This window comes from Ciconia boyciana, chromosome 8 (genome assembly GCF_034638445.1).
Source record: "Ciconia boyciana chromosome 8, ASM3463844v1, whole genome shotgun sequence".
NCBI classification, from domain to species: domain Eukaryota; kingdom Metazoa; phylum Chordata; class Aves; order Ciconiiformes; family Ciconiidae; genus Ciconia; species Ciconia boyciana.
The window spans coordinates 23820511-23847972 of record NC_132941.1 but is presented as its reverse complement, the minus strand read 5'-3'; the positions used below and the strand labels follow the sequence as shown (position 1 = coordinate 23847972).

Genomic DNA, 27462 nt, shown 5'->3' with positions numbered 1-27462 from the left:
CTCCCTTGGACCCCAGAGCCTCCTGGGGACCCAGCCATCCTGGGGACCCCAGCCCTCCTCAGGACCCCACAGTCCTCCTGGGGATTCAGCTCTTCTTGGGACACCACAGTCCTCTGATGGACCCCCAACCCCCTGGGGACCCAGCCCTCTTTGGGGAGCCAATCCCTCCTGGGGACCCCACAGCCCTGCCAGTTACCCCAGCCCTCTTGGGGACTGCAGCCCTCCTGAAGACTCCAGCCTTCCTAAGGACCCAGTCCTCTTGGGGACCCCAACTCCTCTGGACACCCCAGCCCTCTTGAGGACCTTGCATCCCTCCCAGGGACTGCACCCCTCCTGGAGACACCAGCCCTCTTGGGGCCCCCACAGCCCTCCCAGGTACCCCACAGCCCTGCTGGGGAGGGCTGACACCAGGGATACTCACGGGCCCACCACCACAGCTGCCACCTTCATTTTGGATTTCCACCTGCAAGTGAAAGCTATCCATGCATGGGGGCTTGGCTGTCCCCACTGCTGTCCCCACTGCAGTCCCCACTGCCCATGGGCCAGCCCCAGGGGGAATCGGGTCAGGATGCAAATGCAGGGCTGGCTGTGGGTGCAGGAGTTGTCCCACCACAGCTGTGACGCCCAGCTCCATGCTCACCAGATGCATGTAGAAGTCCACCAAGCCCAGGAGGTAGAGGGCAAAGTGGATGCAGTTGTTTTTGCCCAACTGATAGTTGGCTTCACTGCTCATTGCCTCCCTGACTTTCCTACGGAAGTCATAGAGGTTGATCCTGCCTTTTTTCCACTAAATCTTGCATTTCCCCCTCTCCCTTTTCATGGCTCTGAAGCCTTCCTTGCTGATCTGACCACTGTTCTGCCAGCTTGTGTCTGGAAAACCGAGAGCCACCCATCGCCCTGGCCCAGCCACTGTGCTGCCAGCTGCCTTTTGGCCACTGCCACATCCCAAACAGGAGCAGGGGGTTGGGCACTTACTCTGGAAGTGTATGACCTCCCTGTCCCCGCAGCAGACGGCTGCGTGTTTGAAGCTGCTGCTGAGGAGGTTAGACCTGATGTCCAAGGGGAAGAGCAAGATGTCCCTGAGCTGCAACTTGGTCTCTGACACCTCCTCAAAGACCTCCCTGCACCCGGGGATGCTCTTGAACAGCAGAAAGTTGATCGCCTCATTCTCCCTCTGCTAACCATGTTGGGGAGGGAAGATGAGGAGGCAGCGGAATTGGCCCCATCGCCCCCCAACACCCCCCAAGCCCCCACGCTGCCAGCGGAGGTCTTGCCAAGCTCCTGCTTACTGAGCTGCTTGACATCTGCAAGGAGAGAGGAACAGAAATGGGGCATCAGCGCCATGCCCATGCCTTCTTGCCCATGCATGGAGGGCAGGGTCCCACCCTGCCATCACATCCTGCCCGTGATGGCTCCTGCCAGCCACAATGGCTTGGCTTGGGCAAAAATCACCTGTCCTTCCCATCTCCTTCGAGTTGGAGAATCCTGGGACAAGCACCATTCATTTTGTCCCCCCCTGGTCCCAGCGTGACAGTGGCGTGGGCAGCTGCCTGCAATGGGGTGCAAAGATGGGAGCATCCTTACCAGGCTACTACTGCTCATTAGCAGTGATGTCCCTAGGACAGAGCCGGTGACAGAGCCAGGCTGCTGGCACCTCCACCAAGGGCTGTGAGAAATGCAGCTGGGATGGGTGGGACAGCAGGCACCAGGGCCAAACCTGACCTCACATGCTTCCTGATGTATGTGAGAGGGGGAGAAAAGCTGAAAGCAAAACCAAAAAGCAGTACAAAGTCCAGAAAACCCCTGGATGGGATTTCCCACCTCTTAAAGCTTGGCTTAATTTGCTAATTCCACCTGAAAGTTAAGTTTAGGAATGGAGGGAGGTGACATGGGAGGTCCTGGAAACGCTCTTGAGTCAGAGGAGCTGCAGGACATCTCCAAAAGTGCGTGCCATGCAGTGACCTCCCACCCACCTCTGAGAGACCTTCCTCCAGCCCTAGCCTGATCAGGCACCCAGCTTCTCGTTTTTGCTCCCTTCTCCTTAGAAGCCACGGGGACATTTCCCCTGTGTGGGGAACTAAACTTCCCCTCTGGTGGGAGCGAAGTCTCCCAGAAACTCTCCCGTGAGTGTGGGAACTGCAAGACTCCCCAAAAGAAAGCCTGGAGAGAGACCTGAAGCAGCTCTGAATAATCCCAGTGGAGGAACATGTTCACAGGATCACAGAACGGTTGAGGTTGGAGGCACTTCTGGAGGTCATCTGGTCCAACCTTAACCTAGACCTCCTTACCCAGGACCATGTCCAGATGATGTTTGAATACCTCCAAGGATGGAAGCTCCAGAACATCCCTGGGTGACCTGTGCCAGGGGTCCATCACCCTCATAGTGAAAAAACTCTTTCCTGATGTTCAGAGGAAACCTCCTGTGTTTCCGTTCATGTCCATTTCCTCTGGTCCTGGCACTAGACACCACTGAGAAGAGCCTGGCTCCATCTTCTTTACTCCCCCCATCAGGTGTTGATACACACTGATAAGATCCCCTGAGACTTTTCTTCTCCAGGTTGAACAGCCTCAGCTCTCTCAGCTTCTCTTCATACGAGAGATGCTCCAGACCCTTGGTGGCTCCTCCAGTATGTCCCTGTCTCTCTTGTACTGAGGAGCCCGGCACAGGACCCAGCACTCCAGGGGTGGCCTCACCAGTGCTGAGCAGAGGGCAAGGATCATCACCCTAGACCTGCTGGCAATGTTCCTCCTAATGCAGCCCAGGACGCTGTTGGCCTTCACTGTGCCCCAATGACTCATTTCTGGTCAACTTGGTGTTCCCCAGGACCGTCACAGCCTTTTCTGCCAAGCTGCTTTCCAGCTGGTCGCCCCCTCAGCATGTGTTGGTGCCTGGGCTTGTTCCTCCCCAGGCGCAGGACTTTGCACCTTCTCCTTGTTGGACTTCATGAGGTTTCTGTTATCTAATTTCTCCAGCCTGTCCAGGTCCCTCTGGGTGCCAGCATGACCCACTGGCGCATCAGCCATCCCTCACAGTTTGGTGTCAGCAGCAAACTCACTGAGGGTATGCTCTGCCCTGTCAACAGGACCAGTAATGAAGATGTTGACCAGGACTGGACCCAGTATTGACCCCTGGGGTATGCCACCAGTGACTGGCCTCCAACCAGACCTGGTCCAGCCGTTTGGCCAGTTTCCAACCCAGCAGCCCAGGGACTTATTTATTTTGATGCTCAAAATCAAATGCTGGCAGCAAAAGAGGCATCTATTTGTCTCAGGAGGTAACGGGGAACAAAGAGCGGCTGTACCTTCAAGATGTGCCAAGGTGGGACAATGCTCGCCAGCAGCTTCTGGAAAAAGGAAAGCAAAAGCAAAAACCCAACACAAATAAAACAGGGTTGGCACAGGCTCTCTGTGCAACCGTTTATTGCCATGCAAGAGGGATGCCAAAGCCACCGGTGCAATGCTGGTCCCGCGGGGAAGGATGCTCCAGCCCTGCGTGTCCCCTGGGCGCATCGCTGCCTCCATCACTGCAGTGCTGGGGACACCTGGGAGAGAAGATGGGCTGCGGTGATGCTTGGCAAGGGTGGGCGTCATGGTTCCCTGGGGTGGTGGCAAGCACCATGGCGGTGGCACCCACCATGACTCCGGTGAGCTGGCTCAGCCCCAGCAGAGTGAGGGCGAAGTGGACGCAGTTGCAAGTGACAGCATTGTACTCCACCACCTGCTCCATGGCCACCCGAATCCGCTGCTGCAGGGCAGCCACATCCAGCCCTCCCTTCTTACGCAGCACCTTGGCTGGGCCCCACGTCCGCAGGAGGTGGCTCTTGCCATGCTTGGCCACGATCCCCAATGGGGACATCCCTGAGCTGCCTGCGGGGTGAAGGGGATGCTGCACCCCGTGTCCCTTCCAGTGGGATGTCCCCATGACATGACCACCTCCTGGGGCTCACCTTCCAGGTGGATGATCTCCCCATCACCGCAGTAGACACCGGCATGGGCGCCCCACCAGCTGGGGCCCCCCGAGGCCAGCGGGAAGAGGAAGAGGTCCCCGGGCTGGGGCTCGGCCACCCCATCGGGGACCACATCAAAGTGCTGGCCCAGCAGCCCCTCGCAGAGGAAGAACGCCGCCGTGCTTACCGCCCCGGCCACTGCCTGGGAACCCGTCCATGTTTCAGGGCCACCGGTGCCCCAGGGACAGCAGCAGCACCACCGACCCGCTGGCTCACCCCCCATCCCTGGTGGCTTGGGCACAGCTTGGGTCTCCATGGATGGGGAAACCCTCCAAGAAGGGCCCATCTCCTCTAGGTGCTGAGGAGGAAAAGGCAGGGTGTGCCCAGTTTGGCCCTGTTGTGCCGGGAGTGAGATGGGTAGTGCAGGGTATGTGGTGCTGGCACTTACCTGCCTGGAGCTGCTCACCTGGAGGGACAAACACCTGGCATCAGCCCCGGTGCGCTGGGGAGATGCGACCCACGGCACCAGCGTCATGGCATAGCCCCTGCCCAGACTGCTGCCATCCCCCTGCCTGAGGCCCTGGCCAGGGTCTCTGTTCCAGCACCCCCAAACCTGTCGCACCCAGGAGCACAGCCAGCGCCGGGGCTGGAGCAATGGCCCGTCCAGGGCTTGCAGGGTCTGCACCAGCGTGCTCACCTGTGGGGAGAGGGGGCAGAGCAAGCCTGGAATCCATCCCCTGCTGACACCCATCCCCAGCTGGCACCCATACCCTGCTAGCACCGATCCACTGCTAGCACCCACCCCTGCTGGCACTCACCCCTGCTTGCACCCACCCTTGCCAGCACCCAGTCCTGCTGGCACCCACCTCTGCTAGCACGCATCCCCTGCTGGCACCCACCCTTGCTAGCACCCACCCCTGCTGGCACCCACCCCTGCTAGCAGCCACCCCTGCTAGCACCCACCCTTGCCAGCACCCAGCCCTGCTAGCACCCATCACCAGCCCACAGCAGCGTCCCAGGACCCCCTGCCCCCACCCCCCTCCACCCCCAGACTCAGCATCAGGCAGGTCCCAGCTGTGGGGTCTGTGGGTGCCAGGTGTCACAGCAGAGGGGGGGGACTGCCTGGTGCAGGTACCCTCCCTGCCGGCTCCCCCGTTACCTGAGCGAGGAGGTTCATCTGCAAGGAGAAAACATGATGTCCAGAGAGCTGGAGACAAGGGGCTGTGCCCAGCCCCACCCTGGGGACCTCTCTGTCCCCAAACAGTTGTGGTGCCACGTTGCCCTACCAAAACCCAAGCTGCAGCCTCAGGCACCATGCCAGCCCTGGCACTCTGCCCACTGCATGTGCCCTGCTCCCTTGCCTTGGGGATGCCTCCGAGATCCCCTCGCTCCACCATGGTCCCCAAGCAGCTGCTGCTCCAAAGATGGCCGCCGGACTGGACCTCAACCCGCCCCAGTGAGCACCGTGATGGGTCTTGGCACCCGCACATGGCTCCACCGGTGCCCAGGAATGTGCCCGGACCACACTGACCGGCCCCACCATGGCACCAAGCCCATCCTGCAGGGCCAGTCCCAGGAGGACAAACCCAATCTGCTGTGACATTTCATCAACAAACCCCTTGGGTGACCCCAAAGGAGTCACAAAACAGCCCCGTGGCCATGATACACTGATAGCCAGTGGCCACCTGGCTGGTGCCAAAACACCTCTTGGTGCCAAAATGCTTGCCCTGAAGGCAGCCCAAGGCCATCAGCCTGTCCCCAGCCCTGTGTTCCCGGGGGCGGTGCGTGCCCAGGGTCAGCTCCAGAGCCACATTAAACTTTAATCCTTGCGCCGGGGGGTCATTGAAGGCTTTGGCAGGGCTTGGGGCGGATGGTGTTGGAGCTGTCACCCTCTGTCATAAGGCAACCTCCACAGCATCATTTATCATGGAGCCTCCAGTAAACAAGAGCTAATTACAGCTGAAATCGGAGCCTGGCCTGGACACGGCTCAGTGCCAGGCAGCCGCATTAACCCTTCCCAGCCACCTCCAGTCCCACAGCCATCTTGTACCCTCCCAGACCTTTGTGCCTTCTTTGGGTTGCTCTTGTCCTCTCCTGATCCCCACCATCCTCTCCTGGTCCCCGTTGTCCTGTCCTGATGTACCCTCCAGTTCTCAGCACCCCATTCTGGTCCCTAGTGTCCCCTCCTGGTCTCCACCATCCCCTCCTGGTCCTCACTAGCCATTCCTGGACTCCATCATCATCTCCTGGTCCTCATCATCCCTCTAGGTTCCTTTGGCCCCTATTTGTCACCATTGTCCCCTTCTGCTTCCCATTGGCCCCTCCCAGTCCCTATCCTCCCCTCCTGATCCCCATCTTCCCCTCCTGGTCCCCATCATCCCATCCCAGTCCTCACTATCCCCTCATGATCCCGATCCACCCCTATTGCATCCCACTGCACCCTCCTGATCCCCATCACACCCTCCTGGTCCCCGTTGTCCCCACATGGTCCCTATTGTCCTGTCCTGGTCTCCATCATCCCCTCCTGGTCCCTGCCATCACCTCCTGCTCTCCACTATCCATCATTGTCTCCTGGTCAGCATCAAAACATCCAGGTTCCCATTGTCCCTTCCTGATCCTCATCATCGCCTCCAAGTCCCCATCACCTCCTCCTGGTCCCCACCATCTCCTTCTGGTCTCCATCATCCTCTCCTGGTCAGCACCATCTCCTCTTGGTCCCCTTCATCTCCTCCTGGTTCCCAATCATTCTGTCCTGGTCTCCACCATCTCCTCCTGTTCTCCATCACCCCCTCCTGATCCTTGTTGTCCCCTCCTAGTCCTTGTCATCTCCCCTTCATCCCCATTGTCTCCTCCTGGTCCTCATCATCCCCTCCTGGTCCCCACCATCTCCCCTCGGTCCCCAACATCTCCTCCTGATTCCCATCATCTTCTCTTGGTCCCCACCATCTTCTCTTGGTCCCCACCATCTCCCTTTGGTCCCCATTGTCTCCTCCTGGTCCCCACCACCCCATGCCATCACTGGCAGGAGCAGGGCTACCAGGACAGAGGTGCCTTCCTGGGTCACCCAATGTCCCCAACCGAGCTGTCCCCTGGCCAGGGCGCATCCACCAGCTCCCCACAGCCAGTGGGATTAGGGTGGCTGGAGCCTTGGGGCTGCTCCTGACCACAGGTTTCAAGCCCGTTGCCAGCATCTTTGGGTAATTAGTAAATTAGTAATTAAATGCTCTCTGCCTGCTGTGGGGGGAAGGGGGACAGATCCCAAGGTTTTAGGCTGGGTAATCCCATGGCATCTGCCCCAGCGTCTGTCACCAAGCTGAGTCACGACCCCGCCACGGGCTTTAATGTTTGCTCCTTCACCCCCACCCCACTGCTTGCAGCCCCTTGGCTGTGGCATCAGGCCTGCTCAAGGCACTCCCTGAAAACAGGCCAGGTTGAGGCCCCCTGGGTGCCTGGGTTGGGTGCTCATGGGGTGCTAAGCCCTGGGAGGGGGATAGGGTGCTGCTCTATGGGGACCCCACCCTGGGGACAGCACCCAGCTGGGTGTAATGGAGAAACAGGGTGGAAAACCATATTTTTGTAATTATTGGCTTTCCTGGCCATGCTGAGGATTGGCCTGCAGCAGATGGTTGGCCTGGCTAATCCCCCTCCCAAATCCCTGCTCTGGAGCTGGCTTTTACCTGACGGTGAGGAGGGGACTGGCAAATTAGCCGACTCAGCATGTATCACCATGCTGGCAGCTCCCCATTGTCCCCTGGCACCGGGCGCCTGGGTCCCCGCGTCACCGATGGGTGGGCTGGCACCCTGGGGTGCGGGTGCTCCCGGCGCCCCCGGATTGGGCACCAGGGGTTGTTTCACCCATGGGTGAAGCTCTGCTGAAGGGTCTGGAGGCACCTAAGCTGTGGACAAGGGACGGGCAGGGCGAGGTGACAGCTTGCTCCTGCCGCATTAGCCCCGCGTCATAATTCTGCCGAGGGAGGAGGGCGGCCACTGCTGCAGATGGCGGCTGTCAGAGATCTGGGTCAGGGCGGGAGCCCGCTGCAGGATGGGGGGCTGCGGGGTGGGATGGGGCACCCCAGGGGGACAGAAGGTCCAGGGGATGGAGGGCTGCTGCAGGCAAGGATGGAGCAATGCTGCAGGCAGATGTGGTGGAGCAATACTGCAGGCAGGATGGAGCCATGCTGCAGGCAGGGGTGGCTGGAGCAATGCTGCAGGTAGAGGTGATGGAACAATGCTGCAGGCAGGGGGTGATGGAGCCATGCAGCAGGCAGGATAATGGAGGAATGCTGCAGGCAGGGGAGGTTGAACAATGCTGCAGGCAAGGATGATGGAGCCATGCTACAGGCAGGATGGTAGAGATATGCTGCAGGCAGGGGAGGTTGGAGCAATGCTGCAGGCAAGGATAATGGAGCCATGCTGCAGGCAGTGGGGATGGACTGATGCTGCAGGCAGGGGGAACATGGAGCAATGTTGCAGGCAGCAGGGATGGAGCTATGTTGCAAGCAGGGGAGGATAGAGCAATGCTGCAGGCAGGGGGTGATGGAGCCATGCAGCAGGCAGGATAATGGAGCAATGCTGCAGTCAGGGGGATGGAAGGAGGTTGTAGGCAGGATGATGGAGCAATGCTGCAGGCAGCAGGGATAGAGGCATGATGCAGGCAGTGGGGATGGAGCCACGCAGCAGGCAGGATGATGGTGCCATGCAGCAGGCAGGGATGACAGAGGGGTGACCCCCAGTCCTCGGATCCACTGGTGTCACTGCCGCCAGCCGTCAGCAGGGACCCGCTGCCAGCACCCATCCCCTGGGATGCCTCCGCTGAGGCCACAGAAGGCAGCGACACCCCTGGGGTCAAAGGCTGAGGCCCCCCCGGGAGGGACACAGGGGACTGGGGACCTCTGGCCGCAGCCTGGCCCATCCCTGGAGACAACCCAGGCTGGGTAATGGTGGCTGCCCGCCATCCCTCTGAGCTGGGCAGGGGGGTTTAGCAGCTAAAGCCCTCAAATCCCAAATTGTGCTGCCCTGTCACAGGGAGGGTTTAGCGGCTGTTGCGTAACTCCGGGGGCCACCTGGCCCCCACCCGCTGCAGCGTCAGCAGCCCTGGCCTAACACCCCCGGGGGGCCCCTGTGTCTCCCCGGGAGGGGAATCTGAGGCACAGGGGGGTGCTCTGTGCTGGCCACCAGGGCTAAGTCGCTTTGGGGGGGCCCCACTGAGCATCCCCCCTCCCTTTGCTATCAGGGCCGGTAATTAATTACTGAGGGCAGGGAAACTACCCCCCTTAATTACCATTTTTCGTTATTCCCCTCTAACTGCCTTAGCGAAGGGCTTATGCACTTATAGGACCCCAGTGGGTCCCAAGCTGGAGGGACATATGGGAGTTTCTATCCCGAGCCCCATCACCCACCTCCACCGCAATCTCAGCCTCACAGTGCTGGGTGTGGGGGGGTACATGCAGTGGCAGGGTGACACCCCCATGGTGGCCTGCGGCAGCGCACGGCAGGGGTGGCTTGGGTGTCGCGGGGTTTAGGGTTACAGGGCTGGGACTCAGCACCTTTTTAATTCTTCATTGCGTGGCTGATTGATCCCCCCCCTCCCTGCGCAGACACTAAAGATTAAGAGGGTGACAAAGAGGCGTCTGCTTACACAGCGCCCGCCACTAAGCTGCCTTGAAGAGAGCAAGACAAGAGCCCTGCTGCCTGCAGAGCTGCCGGAGCACCCACCGCCTCGCCAGACCCCAGGGCACCCACCGCAGTGGCAGCCGGAGGGAGGGAAGAGGGACAGGTCAGGAACGCTGGGTACGGGATGGCTGCGTCGCCAGCAGGGTCGGTGGTGAGCACTGGGCTGGATGATAGCCCCACGGGTAAGAGGTGGTATTCTGCTTGAGTGGGTGCAACACGGCGGGACCGCGGTTGCCGTGTGGGGTCTTTCTTCAGGATGGCTGGGGTCCCATCATAGTCCTTCTCCAAGGTGTCTAGGGTCCCCATCATGGTCCTTCTCAGGGATGGCTGGGGTCTCCGTTGTGGTCCTTCTCCAAGATACCTGGGTTCCCCATCACAGCCCTTCTCCAGGATGGCTGGGGTCCCCATTATGGTCCTTCTCCAAGATGCCTGGGGCCCCCATTGTAGTCCTTCACCAGGATGGTGAGGGTCCCCATCATGGTCCTTATCTGGGATGCCTGGGGTCCTCATCATGGTTCTTCTCCAAGATGCCTGGGGTCCCCATTGTGGTCCTTCTCCTGGGTGCCCAGGGTCCTCAGCTACCACCCTTCTCCAAGATGCTGAGAGTTCCCATTGTGGTCCTTCTCTGGGCCAGGATGCCTGCAGTTCCCAACCCCAATGCTCTCCATAATGCCCATGGTCCTCATCATGGTCATTCTCCAGGATCCCCCAGATACGGCCCTTCTGTGGGATGCCTGCAGTCCCCAGCCACAACCCTCTCCTGGATGTCCATGGTCCCCAGCCCTTCTCCAGGGTCCTTGTGGTCCCCTGCTGTGTCCCTTCTCTGGGATGCCCACAGCCCCTTGCTGGGATGCCCAGTGTCCCCAACCGTGGCCCTTCTCCAGGACACCTCCGGTTCCTGGTTGTGGCCCTTCTCTGGAATGCCTGGCGTCTCCTCACTGGGACACCTGGTGTCCCCATCCCTAGGGACAACATTTCATCCCCTTATAAAAGTCCCATGAGAGCTCATCCCATAGCACCCCAGAGGCTGGGGCTTAGGGAGATGCTGAACCCCATGTGCAATCGCTGGAGTCCAAAGGTGTCCCCATTCATGTTCCTGGGCTGGACCAGTGGAGGTGGAAACCACCCCATCGCCAGCGTGCTGGGGGGCAGTGGGGACTGGTGGGAGGGATGAGGGACATCAGGGTGTCCTAAGTCACCCCAAATGTGGCGGCTCCACTCCTGCAGGGCTGAGCCCGGCCCCCGGCAAGGCGCTGAGCCCTGTGCTGCTGTGCAAGGTGTGCGGGGACACCAGCAGCGGGAAGCACTATGGCATCTATGCCTGCAACGGCTGCAGCGGCTTCTTCAAGCGCAGTGTCCGCAGGAAGCTTATCTACAGGTGGGGATGGGGGTGAGGGACCAGAGGGGGAGGGGCAGCCAGTGGGGCAGTGACCCAGGGGATGGGCACCCAGCAGGGCAGGGACTAGGGGGACAGGCACCCAATGGGGCAGGGACCTGGCGGGGGTCCAGGGCACCCATGGGACCAGGACACCCATCAAGGCAGGGTATTCACTGGGACAGTGCACCCATGGAGGGACAGGGCACCCACTGGGGACAGGGCATTCATTGGGACAGGGCACCCATTGGGGACAGGGTGCCCATTGTGGTGGGGCACCCATTGAGGGGGACAAGACACCCAACAGGGACAAAGCACCCCCAGGACATGGCACCCATGGGGGCAGGACAACCCTGGGGGACAGGATCCCCCAGGGACAGGGGCCACCCTAGGGGCTGCAGCCACGTGCCACCTCTCTCCATAGGTGCCAGGCGGGGACAGGGCTGTGCCCGGTGGACAAGGCACACCGCAACCAGTGCCAGGCCTGCCGGCTGAAGAAGTGCCTGCAAGCTGGCATGAACAAGGATGGTGAGATGGGTGCGGGGGACACACAGTGACAGATGGTGGGGGTGATAGCGGAGTGGTTGGTGCTGATGCCACCTTGTCCCCTCAGCCGTGCAGAATGAGCGCCAGCCCCGCAGCACGGCCCAGGTCCGGCTGGACAGCATTGAGCTGGACACCGAGCTGCCCCCCGAGCATGTGGCCACCACCCGTGAGGTCCCCCTGACACCCTGTCCAGCTCCCCGCGGTTCCAGTGCCACTGTTGCCATCACCCCGGGACCCCAAGCATCCACGCCGCCCACCAACCATCGCTTTATGGCCAGCCTGATGACGGCCGAGACCTGCGCCAAGCTGGAGCCTGAGGATGGTGGGTGGCCACCGGTGGGGAGGGGACTGGCGGGAGGTTGTCCCCACAGTGGGGTGACCACCAGCGTCCCCTTCTGTCCTCACAGCTGATGAGACAGTGGATGTGACAGGCGGCGAGCCGGAGCGGGCAGCTGGCGAGTACCAGGTGGCACCATACCCGGCGGCCAGCCCTGAAAATGTCTACGAGACTTCAGCGCGTCTTCTCTTCATGGCTGTGAAATGGGCCAAAAACCTGCCCGTCTTCTCCAACCTGCCCTTCCGTGACCAGGTGGAGTTGGGAACCCCCCCTCTATGGGGCAGTGAGGACCCCAAAAAATGTAGGCAACTGGTGGGATGGGGATGGCTGGAGCATCCCTACAACATTCACTGCAGGGTCTTGGGGTGCTCCTCAGAAGATGCTCTTCCGCCCAACCCACCGTGGTGGTTGCAGGTGTTGGAGGCTTTGGGGGTGACAGGGGTTTTTGGGGCTCCCTACCCAGGTGATCCTGCTGGAGGAAGCGTGGAGCGAGCTGTTCCTGCTCTGTGCCATCCAGTGGTCCATGCCCTTGGAGAGCTGCCCACTGCTGTCTGTCCCTGAGCCGGCCCCTGGCAAGCTGCTGCCAGCTACCCTGGATGTCCGGGCACTGCAGGAGACCCTTGGCCGCTTCAAGGCATTGGCTGTTGACCCCACTGAATTTGCCTGCATGAAGGCCGTAGTGCTCTTCAAACCAGGTGAGGGACCCACCAGCACCCACCGCTGTCCATCCCCGTGTCCCCACCCCACACCGTCACCCCCTTGTCCCTGCAGAGACCCGCGGCCTGAAGGACCCTGAGCAGGTGGAGAACCTGCAGGACCAGTCGCAGGTGATGCTGGGCCAGCACAACCGTTCTCACTACCCCGGGCAGCCTGTCAGGTACCGCCATCCCCACACCCCCATGGCTGACACCAGGGGTGGGGACACCCACCCATGGCCACCGCTCCCTCCCCCAGGTTTGGGAAGCTGCTGCTGCTCCTCCCAGCACTGCGCTTTATCTCCTCCGAGCGCGTGGAGCTGCTCTTCTTCCGCCGGACGATCGGCAACACCCCCATGGAGAAACTGCTGTGCGACATGTTCAAGAACTGACCTCCCCCCACCCCAATGTCACCCAGCTTGTTTGTCACCCTGTGGTGGCACCCTGTCACCCCCACCCTGGGTTTCCTCACCCTGGGATGCTATGGGGTGTGAAGGTGCCCATGGTACTGTCTCCAGGGTGGTGGCCAGAACCATGGGATGCTACTGGCAGCTGGGATGTGGGGCCAGCTTCACTGGGGACAGCTGGTCACAGGGGGATGACCCCAAATGAGTGCCAGACACACTGGGAACACCTCATTGGGTTGGGTGCCTTGATGGGTGCCACTATCCCAAATGCTGGAGGAACCCATGGACCCAGGCAAGGTGCCCTTGCTGTGGCACCAGCACACATGGGGACCCACTGCCACTCAGGGGTGACACCGGCCTGAGGCTGACACTGGCCCAGGGGTGATGCCAGCCTGGAGCATGACACCAGACCAGGAGTGACATGGGCCTGGGGGTGATGCCAGCCTGGGGGTGACATTGGCCGGTGATGATGCCAGCCTAGGGGTGACACTGGCCACAGGGGTGATGGCCATCCTGGGGTATGATACCAGCCCAGGGGTGACACTGGCTGGGGTGATGGCAGCCCAGGGGTGACACAAGCCTGTGGGTGACACCAGCTCTAGGGTGACACGGGCCAGGGGTGACACTGGCAAGGGGCAATGCCAGCCTGGGGGTGACCCCAGCCAGGGGTGATACTGGCCAGGGATGATGCCAGACTAGGGGTGACGTTGGCTGAGGGTGACGCCAGCCTGGGGTAACACCATGCTAGGGGCATGACACCAGCCCAGGGGTGACACTGGCCACGGGGGAATGCCATCCCAGGGCCAGGTGTCTCCTCAATCGCAATCACTGCCCCTCACTTGCGGGGCACAGGGCTCTCCCCCACTGCGACTTCAGCTCTGTGATCCCAGAGGACACGCCGTGACAGCCCCTCGTCCCCATGTCCTGGGGGGCTCCTGCTCTCCCCCCCCCTTTTTATACGCCAAATAAAGAGGGCTTTTGCAGCCAGGCTCCTCGCGCTGCTGACTCGGGGTCCCCGTCCTCGGATGGGGGTGGAAGCAGGGGGGCACCAACTGAATATTAATAATCTGAATATAAATAAATAAGAGAAAAAGAAATAATCTGAATATAAATAAATTGAAAAGAAATTATCTGAATATAAATAAGATAGATATAAATAATCTGAATTAAATAATTGGAATATAAATAAGATTAATAGAAATAATGTGAATATAAATAAAATTAAAATAATCTGAAATAATCTGAAATAAAGTGAAAATAAATTATCTGAATATAAAAAATCTGAATAGAAGTAATCTGAATAATCTGAATTAAATATTCTGAATATAAAAATGATCAATATACATAATCTGAAATAATCTGAATACAAATAAATTGAAAATAAATTATCCGATATAAATAAGATAAATATAAATAATCTGATTAGAAATAATCTGAATATAAATAAGATAAATAGAAACGATCTGGATATAAATAATCCAAACATAAATAATCTGCATGGAAATGAGCCGGAAGCACAGACTCAGACCCCAGCAGAGGCTGGGGCAGGGGAGCCACCATTGTCCCCCCAGCATCAAACACAGCACCCAGCACCAGGCGCTCCTCGTTACAGCTCTTTAATTAGCGCAGGGTCAGGGGTTTGCCAAGCCGCTTTGTACAGCCACGGGGAGGATTTGAGGAAAAATCCACAAATTGCACTTTATACACACCATGGTCTGATGGCAGAAGGAAAAAATACCCCTAAAACCCAACAGTAATTTGGGGGTTTGACAAGTGGCAGCGTCCCCCAGCTGCGGGGCACCAGAAATTCTTCGCCTTTATAGAATTACACTTTTATTTCTCAATTTTTTCCTTTTTAAAACAATTTCTAGCGCGGATAACACAGGATAATATATCCTCTTACAATACAGACTTTGTTTTTAATTTACACGCAGCAGACTTATAAATTACTTAAAAAAAATTTCCATTAAAAAAAATAATAATTAACAGCACGCAGCCCCCTCTCTTGTCCAGTAGTAAGTACATTCATGCCGCTCTGGAAAAAAAAAACATTTTATGCCCCCAAATCCGGCCTTTTGCCGGAGGGAAGGCCGGGAAGGAGCTATGGGAGATGCTGGGGGGATGCACCAGCAGGGGACCCTGGAACATCTCATCCCCCCCCCCCCGAATTCCTGGGGCATCCAGTGCTGACTGCTAGCTTAGCTCCTGCCGGAGCTAATATATATATATATATTTCTTTTATATGTTTTTTCTTTATATATATATATACACACACACAAATATATTATATATAAAGAAATATATTTTCTATATATATTCTATATATTTTTATATATAAAGAAATAGAGATAAAATACATAAATGTATATTCTTTATATATGGTATATATATTTCTTTATAGAGAGAGAAAGATACTCTATAAAGAAATATAGAAATATATATATAGAAACATATATATTTATATATTTTTATATATTTCATCTATATGTATAAAGAAATATATATTTTTATATATAGTATATTTAATATATATTTCTTTATAAAGAAATATGTAAAAATATATAAATATATATTCTTTATATAATATATATCTTATATAGATTTCTTTATATATATGTACTATATAAGAAATATAAAATATATAAAGAAACATATTTATTCTTTATATATATTCTTTATATATATATTTTTATATATAGAATATATATTCTTTTAAATATATTTTCTTTATATATATTTTATATATATATATATATATAAGGGAAATATATATATCTCAAAAGAAATATACATATATATATATATAAATATGTTTGGAGGCACTGCCTGAGCCAGATCCACTGTCCTTGCTGTTCTTATGCCGCCCAGGCGAGAAAACTGAGGATGAGGATGGAGCCCTTCCACCCACCGTCAGGGACCTCCTTGCCTGGAGCCTGGCCACTTTGAGGGGAGTTCCTGCAGTTTTGGATAAAGAGGCTCTAAAATGGCTGGTTTTGGCACAGAGCACTGGGGATGCTCCTCCTATTTCCAGTTCCGGCAGGGTTTAGGGTGACTCCCCAGGAGCTTTCACTGTTGTGGCCACCACCTGCCTTCCCAGCGCATCCTGGGTCACTCCCAAAATCCCTATTTTCCTGTCTGGGGATAGTAAAATCCCATTTTCCCCTATGAATGGGGGATGACTCACTTGGTCTTGCTCCACTCCCGGGATGCAGTGCTGAGGCGGATGCTGTTCCCATGCCCCCGCTCTCCCTGCGGCATTTCTTGCTTTCCCCCATTGAAAAACAAAACAAAACAAAAAAACTCCCAATAAATAAACCATCCCTTGAAAGAAATGGCCCTCTGGGCAGGGGGAGAGGGGACCAAAGAGTGGCTTGGCTAAACCCAGAGATGCGGGGATAACCTGGCAAAACACAAAATACTCAGGAAAACTCAATTTTTTTGTATTTTCCCCCATTTTGGTGGTGTTTTGGGAAAGGACGAGCCTCAACCTGTGATGCCCAGCCCCTCTGAAAGGATGGATCCAGCCTTTACTGATCTAATGAGTGCCCCGGGGCTCCTAATTTCACCTTTCCAGAGGTTTTCCAGTACCTGGAACTTCTCCAGGTGCCACCAATGGTGTCAATGATGATGATACTGGAGGGATTAAGAGCCAAGTCATTAGCTAATGTTGCTAATTAGTCCTATCATGGGCACTGCTTTTAAATCATGCTAATTACACCTCCAGGGATTTCTTGTTTAAAAAACCCAATGTATAGAGCAAGGTGGTAGTGGCAAGTGATGGATGGTGACACCGGTGGCGACGCTGGCAGAAGAGCTCAGCCTATCAATTCCCTCCTCCCCGGCCAAAAATTAATAATAATAATAAAAAAAAGTTCTGTCTGGGGAAAAAAAAAAAATTACAACAAACTCCAGTAACCGGCATATAAACAAATATAGCTTCAAGTAGTCCTTGATTATTATTATTATTATTATTATTTTTTAATACTGATGGTCTTAAAAAAAAAAAAGAGGAAAGGTGGTTAGGTCACATTTGAAAAAAGAAAAAAAAAAGGTGATTTTTGGCAGATTTTAACGCTTTTTCCATGCGCTTGGCGTTGGTGTGGATGAGGTGGATAAAGCATGGAGGGCTTGGCTGGCTGGAGCAGAGCCAGTGCTGGCTCGGGATGCTCCCACAGGATTTTTAGGCTTGGTTTTCTCCTACCGACAGGCGACGGCAATTCAGTACAAAGGTTTGGCAGCGCAATGCTCCGAGATGTCGGATGCTCCTAGGGGAAGGGCGCAGGAGCCGGCCGGTGCCCCTCCATCCCCAGTCCAACCCCCCCCGAAGGTCTCAACCCCCCCAAACCATTAAGGCCACCGTTAAAACTGTCCCCCACTGGCCTTTTTCATTAAGAATTCATCCTCCTGGTGTTAATGAGGAAGCCATCGGGAGCGCTGCCAGTGCTGCCAATGGGGAGGATGCTCCGGTGCGTGACGCGTCCCCGGGGTGGAGCATCTCAGACCATGAACTCATTGCTCCCCAGCAGGACAAGGGGTTGGGCAGCAGCGCAGTCGGCCTCGGGGTTTCTCTTGCGTCCCCCCGCTGTCCCCCCATCCGGGGGCTCTTTGGTTTTCGGTGGGGAGGTTTTCACACTCTTCAGTTTCTGTTTGCCTTTCTCTGGGTTGAACGTCCCACGGGTGGTGAACTGAGGCCGGTCCTCGGGATAACGCAGAGGTCCCACGAAGCCCTCAGGGCTCGGCCGGGTTTCGGGGGGCTCACTGGACCCTCCTGCTCGGTAGAAAGGTGATTTGGAGTACATCTGGAAGCGCTTCCGGGGCAGGTGGGGCAAGCAGGAGGTGGACGATTGGGAGGAGGAGGAGGAGGAGGAAACAGAGGCGTCAGCTGGGTCTGCTGGGTCTGGACGCATCCTGGGGTGCCTTCGCAGCCGGCTTGTCCCCTCCACCTTCGTGGGGCGCAGGGAGGTAAGTGCTATGCTTCTCTCTGGGGAGGGGGGAAGGACCACCAAAGGATCAACACCCTGAAACCACCCAGCATCTCGGTGCCACTTCCTGGGGATGCACGCCATTGAGCCAGGACAACGTTCCTGGCATCTTGCTGGAGGTGGCATCACCCAGGATGATGCAGCAGCACTGGAGGAGCACTCACCTCCCCATGAAACCTTGGGTGCTACCACCCACCTCCCCAGGTCCATGTGTTTTAACCCTTAACCCCTCTCTTTATACCCATTTAAATTGCTATACATCAAGAGTGGGCAGGAAAAACCAAATAAACCCCCTCCCCAAGCTCCTGAAAAACCTGAGCAACACGATCTAGTTGAAGATGTCCCTGCTCTTTGCAGGGGGATTGGCCTAGATGATCTTTGAAGGTCCCTTCCAACCCAAACCATTCCATGATAAACCCAAGAACACCTGGATTTACCCGAACGATCAGAGATGGCTCCTTCGGAATCAAAGTTCAAATTTTCGGAGCTGTCGGCAGTGCCGATGGAGGCTTCAGATTCGAGGGTTTCGTCGTCAGAAGCACGAGGCTCCAGTGTCAGCATCTCAAACGTCAGCTCCTCCCTGCCAAAAAGCGACCCAGTCCCATTGACCCAAAAGGACCAAAAAGGTGGGGAGGAGAAGAAAGGGATGAGCCTACACCAAGAGATCATGGAGGGAAGGAGTCCTCCAGCTCACCCTATGAGCAGCGTGTCAATTATATGATGTCAAATAATATCCATATGTAACCTATAGCAGCTTGAACCCCTGGCTGGACTCACTTTTCCTTCTGCAGGCTCTCAATCTGCTCGGTCAGCACCTTCTCCTCCTGCTGCATGGCCGCTTGCTGCTGCTCTGTCACCTCCATCTCCATGGCTTCCTCACTGCTCATGGTCTCCTCAGGGACATCTGTCACTGAGGGCAAGCACACACCGACGGGAGATGTTGGGCCGGGGTAGGCGCCGCGTCGCACGCGTCCTTTGCCCTGAAGAGAGACAACGGCATCACCACCACCAGCCAAGGTGATTTTGCAAACATCTCAGGTGCCAACCACACTGCTCTCCCAAGGAGCGAAGACGACAGTCCCGGCCATCGGTCCTCAGTGCGCCACTGGCTGTCGTACCCAGGACCCTCCAAAATCTCACCCCAGGCTGGGAGAGGTACCGGAAGGACTCAACATGTTGAAGGGGGTGAAGATGGAGGTGGTGAGGATGGCGCTGATGGACCAGCTACCAGCTGATGGACCAGTGCAACTTGGACTTCAAAGCAAGCCCAGCTGGCAGCAGGATGGGTTTCTGCAAAGCCCACAGCCCATATGATGGGAAGCTTGACCTGCCAGGGGGCTGTGTTGGCGTTGGGTGGGAGCATCACCATGGCTTTGATTTCAGGGCACCCAGCTCCCACTTTCTCATTAGATCATGTCTTGCATCCTTCTCTCACCCACCCTTGGTACTTCCTGAGCATCGCAAGGGTCTCTACCAACTCCTTTGGCAAACGGTAACTCACACCTAACCACGTTCTGATCTCACGTACATGAGATCCATAAACCAAGATCACCTCCAATGGTCTGTTATAAGACAATAAATGTTAATTTTTGCACCCGCAGTTAAATGTGGAGATTTAATGCAGTGGTCCTTCCTGAAAAGCTCTGAAGAACCATCTATTTTTTGTAATATTAAAACCAGCAATGGAAAAGCGCTCAAACGGGGGTAGTATGTATGGAAGAATATTATACATGCAGCTGCTTTAACCTTTCAAGGACCAGCTCTACAGATCTGCTCCACAGGTAGAAGAAAAATATGGATTTTTGGGGATGAGGGACACCATGGACATTAAAAAACTTTTATCTTAACTGTTATCATAACCAGACACATCACATCTTCCAAATTCAAGATCCTGAACTGACCAGATGTCAACCAGCCTGAGTCATGCCCATCACTTGCTGCCCTCCTCCTGACAACCATCCCCAGGACGAACCTGCATCTCCTCATGGTTGAAGAGCTCATTGCAATGCAGCCTTTCTCCCTGTAGGTCTATTTAAACCCTGCAGCTGGGGCATCCCTGTGTCTCTCCGATTCCCCGTGTGCATGGAATAGGTCTGCAGGGTAAAGGAGCCTCCTTTTTTCTTTTAAAAGCGGTATTTGCTCCATTTTACCCCTTTCATCTTTTAACGTCACACCTCAGTGACCTTTCTCCAGCAGCGGAGCCGCTCCCGTGCTCCAGCGCTCTTCTGAGGTCTACTGGAGCTACCAGAATCCTATTAGCCAAAACCCCTGAGATCCCAAAGATCCCACTGGCTCATGGACTTAAGCCCCTGCGAAATGGCATGCTTGCAAAACAGCGCTGGGGGAGTAGAGCTCAAATTTTGCTCTTCTCCATCTCCTGACCCTCGTGATGCTGAAGGATGGGGAGAAGCATAATGGACTGAACATGGTAGGAAGGGAAACAGCCCCATGAGCATGCCCAAGAACCTGCAGGCACTTTTCTTGCCCATCGCGGTCTCGCTGGGAACTCAAACTCAAGGTGGGATGGAGTTGGGGAATACAGGGCTTGCTGAACCCCTCCCAGTTCAAACATGGGTGTCCTGATCTTGAGTTCAAGGTGGTGGTGGTGCTCCTCCAAGAAGGTGAAGGAGACCTTCAGATGCCTCATGGTCTCTGAGGCATCCAAGTCGGGGGTTTTATCCACCATCTCAAGATACAGTAGCACTGCGAAAGCAACTTGATGCTGAAATGCATCCTGAGCGAGCAGAAATTGGGGTGGAAAGGGAAGCGGTGAGTCAAGTAAAGCAAAAAAAAAAAAGAGAGAAGCACAGGATGGAAAAAGAAAAGAAAATAGAAAAAAAATAAGTAGGAAGGGGAAAAAGGGTGGAAAGCGGTTTTCAAGGAGCTGTGTGCAGGGATAGCCAAACGCCAGCCCTCCTGAACTCCTGCCACCCGGGGGACCTGTGGGAGAAACGGTGGCCCTGAAGAGCAGCACCCACTCGGGGATGGGACGGGCAACGTCACGGACAATGGCCGGTGGGACGAGGCTGGAATGAGCGGTGGTGACAGACAACGGAGGGACGCGGCGGCTGGCGCAGGGCACGCTGCAGTTAATACATACCGGGATTGAACTGCGGGTTATGCTCATAAATCTAACTGCAATTAGTACAGGTTTCTAGATTAGAGAGGAGATGAAAAGGAAAGCAGAAGGTTAGAGTGCACATGCCGTCGCCCCTCCAAAAAACCCGTTTTTGTTCACTTTTATGTTTGTTTTTTTTTTTTAACTGGGATGAGTGGGGCAACTCTGCAGCACCAGCCCCACAACCTCGGGCAGCCCCTGCTTGGATTTCATCCCCAAAAAAGTAGGAGCAATGTGTCCCTGAGGACCACAGCAGGCAGGTCCAAGCAGAGGGGCCACTCGGCTCCTTAGTCCAAGCCTGGGATGACTGTGCTGCACTGAGTCTGTCCCTCTCCTGCAGCCCAACAAGCCAAGTGCAGCATGCATCTGCAGCCCACCGGCCCCCCAGGAAGCATGGAAGCTCAATGAGATGGGTTTGAGGCTCCCAAAAAGGCTGTGCGGGAGCAGGGAGAGCCTTTGGGGAGCTCATTTTGGGTTCAGATAATGCGATTAAGCATGAAAAACTATGGTCCAGGTCTCCCCATGGGGCGACCTTGAGCCGGTCAATGAAAGGCTTGACTCAACCCAGGATCAAAGAAGCTCAAATGAAGGTGGAAACATTGATCAGGAGTGTCTGAGCTGGAGCGACCACATTTCCACAGACCGTTCCCACCTCCTCATGCTTTGGTATGACTCCCTGCAAAGGTGAGGAGCCACCACAGGGCTCAGGGTCCCTGTCCTGGGGGAGATGGTGTGGGAGGTTGCGAGGGGTTTGGGAGGCTGGAATAAGCAGAAGATCAGGTAGGGTTGCTTTGGAGGCAAGGAGAGGGCAGGAGAGAAGAGAGGCGGCTTTGGCATCTCACCATCGATCTGCGGATCAAGGAGAGGCGGCTCTTGGCTTTGTTCTCTGCGAACTCCAGGCTGTTGATGTCCTTGAGACGAGCCTTATACTTGTTCATCTGCTCAATGACGATTAATTCTACGCAACTAAAGGGGGAAAAAAAATCCCAAAAGACGACAAAATGGGAGGAGGAAATTATTTGATCTGAGCTGGCCCTGTCTTGCCTGAAGATCTGCTCTGCCAAAAAGGCATGGAAGGAGAAAGTTCCAGCTAGAAACACAAGGGTAGTGGAAATTCCCCTTAAAAAGAATGATAATGGGCTACAGATGGATCAAGGAACTAGACACTAGAGAAATTAAAGACCCCCAAGGATCCCATAGGAGAAACTCCCCCCTTGAAGAGGGGCCAAGGAAATACAAACCTGGGAAAGGCAGGTTGCTTCCAAGCCACAAATTCAGACTCGCTTGCACACAGTAATGCTGCAGCAAGCTTGTTTAGCTGAGCCGACTGTTTAATGCTGTCAGGAGTGATTTTGGGGAAAAAAATAATCCTTTCCACGTAATAAAATTAGAGGATGTGCTATAGCTAAAGTGTAAGGGAGAAGCTACAAAGAAATCCCATAGGATGAGTGCTCCCACCAGCTGGGTGTCGAAGCATATTCTGGTCTTAATTTTAATAGACTTACTGGAGGTAAACTCACCTCTTTCAGAAGCCCAGCCCTTCACTGATGGTTTCCATTATTATAATTGTTTCCATTATCTATTTTTAAATCTATTTAATATGAGCCAGACTGAATTTGGGCAAGTGCTTCACTTTTTCTCTGTAAAATCCTTGCAATGATGTCAAATACCTTAAAGAAATCTAAGTAAGCAATATTAATATTGCTGCAGACCAAACAAGCTCACGTCCTCAAATAAAAAAGACAAAATTAAATAAGAATAAAGATCTGCTTGCCATAAATAGGATTAACTATAAAACCACATCAGCACACACTCCACCTTTTCCTGCTGAGATGTGCTGGGCAAGAGCGCAAGTTCATCTGCTCTTGTGGATGCTCCATTGCTTAAAAAATCCCCATTCAACAACCTCTTGGGGATTGAGAGAATATGAAATATCTTCATGAAGATGCATTTAATACGTGTTTATAATTTCCATGATAAAGCTCCCTATTCTTGAGCCATTTGACCGTACTAAGTGTTATCAAGATGTGAGCGGTGACATGGGAATGCTTATGGAGCTGGATCACCCAGCACCACATTCTTACGTGGTTGTTTTACTGATGTCCTGAACGCTCTGCAGTGGGTCTGTCGTATCGGGGCAGCGAAGGATACAGGGAGCAAAAACAATAGCCAAAGCATTAGCTGACATTCGATTGGTCTCTTCTTGGAGGGCAATCCTGAAAAAAATAGGGATTAAGAGAGAAGTCAGAGGTGAAGGCAGTTCCACTTCACCCCTTCCACGTGGCCATGGATGAATAGAGGAGATGACACTTCTACAGTGCTATCTTGCTCTGCTAGCAAGTGCACTGCTCTGCCCTCATCTTTGCTCTGCTCAGTAGAGAAAGCCACACCTGAAGACATCTCAGGTGTTCCCAAGGCAGGCAAACAACCAGCGTTTTCTACCCACACAACCTGTCCCTGCAGTGGCAAGAGGCACCACGGACCCGCAGGCACCATGAGCAACCAAAGTGCTGCAGAGGTTATCAATACGAGCATCATTTGGAGAATCAGCTCTGGGGCCACCTCCTGGGAGACACGATGGACCTGAAAGCTCTTCCCTTTGCCCACCTGCTTTCGGTCTCGGCTCTTTTGGTATTAAAGGATGTCTGAGCATCCTCCCCTTTGCCTGTTGCCCGAAGCTGCCTCAGCCCAACCTACCTCACCAGGTGGAAGATGAGACGCTCCAAGGTGCTGAGATGGGTGCGGGAGAGCTGGTCGATGACCGAATACACCCCCCGCACCATCTCCTTCCTCTCCTGGAGGCCTGCGGAGAAAGCACCAGCGTTTAGGGGCAGCTTCTACTTCTTCCTTGTATTTAAAATGATACCTTCTAATGCTTGCTTACTTTTACCACTTAAAAGACAGATCTTCTGGCTAACATTTTGGGCTGAAATCTGCTGAACCACGATGCAAACGTGCGCCACCAAAAGTGAGACTGAACTGCCCGTGGCTTTGCATGAAAAAACCCTTATGGACAAAAAAATCAGACTTTGAAATTGGGCGAAAATGATTTGGCAAAACCAGATTATTTTGCCCAAGGAGTAAGTAAAGAGTTTGGCTCTAAAAGTGGCCAATGTTTCGCTCTGCCAAGGGAACAGGATAGCGAATGAGGCTTCTTACCCATTGCCCGCAAAAACTCCTCGTAGAGCTCAAAGGTCATGAGAGGGTTGGGTAGATCTCTGAGCCACTGCTTGAACACGCTGGCAATGACGTGGATGTTGTAGTCGTCTAAATTTACATTATCAATGTCTGCATTTGGCAGTGGATTGAGGAGAAAGAATAAAAACAAGAGGCGATGATCGATATGAAGCCATAAGTGAAGCCAGTGCATGCATAAGCTTCTCTAGGATAGAAAATGTTCATGTGCCATCCCAAAACCATACTGCGTTCAATGTCAAGAAATCCATCACCTGATTTCAGCTCCACATCTTAAAATCTGCATTTTCCAGGGCAAGTAACCTTAGGTGGGACCAGGCAGCATTTCCCCTCAACTAGAATGACTTTTTTCATGCATCACACCCAAAAAAGCATGAGTCAGTGACGAGAACAGATTCTGGTCAGAGACGTGAAAGCATCACTTGCATTTTCACAGCCTGTGATCGGGAAAGGCAGGAACCACTCCCTTGTTTCACCCTGATGAAGCACCCCACCTTCTTTACATCCAACCTTGCTGTTGCAGAGATTTTTCTCCTCGTGTGGTTTTTTTTCCCCATCCTTTTACCTGTATCCAGTCCTTGCCGCAGCTCCTTGATCTTGTTGGTGGACCCTGATTTTCTGTAAATGCCCTCTGTGTAGAGCCCGTGCATTTCGATGTAGTTGATGAGCTTCTCCACCAGCACCGGCACTGCTCGCTCCTCGCTGGTCAACCGGGAGAGCTCCACACCGAACTGCCGAGATGAAAGCTCGGGGTCATACTGAAGAGGAAAAGGCAAAAAAGGGTTTTAAAATCCTTTTCTAGGAAGCAATACTGGTGCAGCACTCAGATCCGACTGCTATTCAAACTTCTTCAGCTGATCCAGGCAACCAGCAAGACTAATGAAGCCACGTGCAAAGGAGGAGAGGACAGTCAGCAATGTACATCTTGCAATGCTAGATCGGTCTCTGGGCATGCACCTGAAGTCATAAAAGTCTGAATTTTCTTTCTGTAACCACCCCACTGTGGTTATATTCTCAGCCCAGCAGAGCCAACGCAGCTGGGCATGGTCCTCCTCCACCTCCTGCCCCTCTGGCACCATCTCCAGGGATGATTTCACTGCCCAAAGAGGATGCACAAAGCAGAACAGGTAAATCTGAGTCTTGGGTACTTAGATCAACTTGCAGCACTGGAAATTACAAAACGTCTGTGAACAAACACAATGCCAAAATAAAAGCATGAGAAAACCCATCTCCATCTGTTGGGAAAGACCCTTTTGCCAGCTGCAAACGCTCACTGGAGATTTGATATTTGGCAAATTCAAATGTGAACAAAGTCCTCCTGAATAGGAGATTGCGGGTGGGAAAAGTCAAAAGACCTAATGAAATTTTGACACAAATGCCTGGCCCCAGCGAAAGGAACGTGCGAAGGCACATGCTGCAATCCAGTCATCAGCAAGACGGTGGTAACTGTGACATAGGTCACAACTCTCCTTATAATCACTCCTGCATCTTTGTTTTTCCCATTCAATGTCATCCTTTCATCAGTCTTATCAACCTTATGAGATGATGTAGGGAAAATGCCCATGCTGTTTCATGTCCTAGGGAAAAAAACCACCCCAGGAACATCTGGTCTCAGCTACCAGTTGAAATCCATCACCTGCTGTTCAACCAGCCTGCTTGGCTGCTAAAACCATCAGCAAATACGATGCCACAAAACCCATGTGCTACTCAAGTCAATGTGCTACCCGTGTGCTACTCAAGTCAAGTAGCTCCGAGATGAGGACCAAGCATGGGTGAAAGCAATTCTATGGCTGAGAGACATGAGCTTGGCGTTTGCTCAAGTTCACCATAGATCCAGAGAAACAGATCCAGTCTGGGAGAAAGTTAACAGTTACAAAATCAACCGTTGCCAGAAACTAAAGACCTCTTTCTCAAAGCATAATAGATGGTTTGTGGCTCCCCGTCGCTAAAAAAACCCTAAAAACGTTAACCCACCAAGCACAGACAAGCCAGAGCCTTCCTAGAGAAGGACCTCCAACTGCCCAAGTGGAAAGCTACCATGGAGACACAGTGAACTTGCTTCCTTGGGTACAGCACAAAAACTTCCTTGTGCAGAGAAACCCCAAGAAATGAGAAGGCTCCAATCATCTCTGAGCTCCGAAAAAAAATAATCAGAGATTTCATTGAACTTCCCAGATCTGCAGAGCAGAAAATCCTATGAGGTGTTTCCAGCTCTTGCAGAAATACTGCCAGAAAGGGAAAGAGCGCAGCAAAAATACTATATCAAAGCAAATATATTCAAATATATATATTCAATGTACATATTCAGATTATTTCTTGGGAAAAATGTCATCATGCAGCTTTACAGAGGCTGTATGATTAGGGAGGCTGTATATTATGGAGGTTCCTCTTCCCCAGGAAGCCTCCCAGGGAACTGATAAAGCTTTGCGCACATTATTATCCTGGCTGTATTATCCTTTTTTTGGGCACAAAATAAACTTTAAAAAAAACCCAAGACCAAATCTCGATGATTCATTGTTAGCCAGGGTGACATGCTGCATTCATTCACTGTCCGCCATACCCTTAAACCCAGAAAACAATATTTAATTCCCCTCTAAGGAGCACGGTGAGTGCCTTAGCATCTTCCAACCACCCTTCCTCACTCAGCTGTAGTGCTGCTGCTGTTTGGGGACTGCGCCATGAGCCTGAGCAGGGACCAGCAGCATTAACAATAACCCGTATTTCCAAGAATAACCCCAAATTTAAGAATAATGCCACATTTCCAAGTCCTTAAAAGCTGTAAAACGAGGCAGCTTTCTATTATTCAGCATGGTTACAAGGTAGGGAACATCACTGCAACATCTGCTGCATGACTGGGCAGATATATAGTGATGCATCACTGCGTTACTCCCAAAAAGACATGCAAACACCAAAGCACTGGTTGGAGAGACCTCTAGGGATCTCCGGTCCAAGCTTCTGCTCGAAGGAGGGTTATTGCCAGCATTATCTCAAGTTCTGTGCCTGCAAATATTTTTTATACAAGCCTGGGATCACCGTCTGAAAGGTATTTAATGAAAGAAAAGGAATGAGAAACATTTACCTTTTTGGAGCACTTGGTCATGGTTTTAAGACAGCACTTCTTGTGACAAGCATATTTACATACTGTAACGAAGAAAAATAGTACTTAATAATCCAAAAAGTCAGATCG

The 27462-nt window shown here is 53.6% G+C and overlaps 2 protein-coding genes across 14 annotated transcripts in view; one reads left to right on the top strand and one right to left on the bottom strand.

Annotated features, from left to right (window-relative positions):
- Positions 1–9744: 9744 nt before the first annotated feature.
- Positions 9745–12965, top strand: NR2E3 (nuclear receptor subfamily 2 group E member 3). Its single transcript, XM_072870458.1, has 8 exons — positions 9745–9802; positions 10848–10998; positions 11420–11523; positions 11609–11863; positions 11949–12130; positions 12342–12573; positions 12650–12755; positions 12833–12965. The coding sequence occupies exons 1-8, from the start codon at positions 9745–9747 to the stop codon at positions 12963–12965; spliced, it is 1221 nt and encodes a 406-aa protein (XP_072726559.1).
- A 4358-nt stretch (positions 12966–17323) lies between these two features.
- Positions 17324–27462, bottom strand: part of MYO9A (myosin IXA) — a 186491-nt gene continuing 176352 nt past the window's right edge. For all 13 annotated transcript variants that reach the window (XM_072870641.1, XM_072870640.1, XM_072870639.1 and 10 more), the window contains 9 exons: positions 27355–27416; positions 24841–25033; positions 24240–24368; positions 23778–23883; positions 23165–23296; positions 21923–22046; positions 18740–18942; positions 18400–18542; positions 17324–17961 (listed from right to left, as the gene is read on the bottom strand). In XM_072870641.1, coding sequence (XP_072726742.1) covers positions 17477–17961; positions 18400–18542; positions 18740–18942; positions 21923–22046; positions 23165–23296; positions 23778–23883; positions 24240–24368; positions 24841–25033; positions 27355–27416 — 1577 coding nt within the window. In that variant the 3' untranslated portion in view covers positions 17324–17476. The remainder of the gene's footprint in view (positions 17962–18399; positions 18543–18739; positions 18943–21922; positions 22047–23164; positions 23297–23777; positions 23884–24239; positions 24369–24840; positions 25034–27354; positions 27417–27462) is intronic.

Excerpts from the sequence above, each read along its gene's own strand:
- NR2E3 (XM_072870458.1), top strand. The coding sequence starts at position 9,745 with ATGGCTGCGTCGCCAGCAGGGTCGGTGGTGAGCACTGGGCTGGATGAT. Across the intron at positions 10,999-11,419 it reads CGCAGGAAGCTTATCTACAG|GTGCCAGGCGGGGACAGGGC; the intron begins GTGGGGATGGGG and ends CTCTCTCCATAG. Across the intron at positions 12,131-12,341 it reads ACCTGCCCTTCCGTGACCAG|GTGATCCTGCTGGAGGAAGC; the intron begins GTGGAGTTGGGA and ends CTCCCTACCCAG.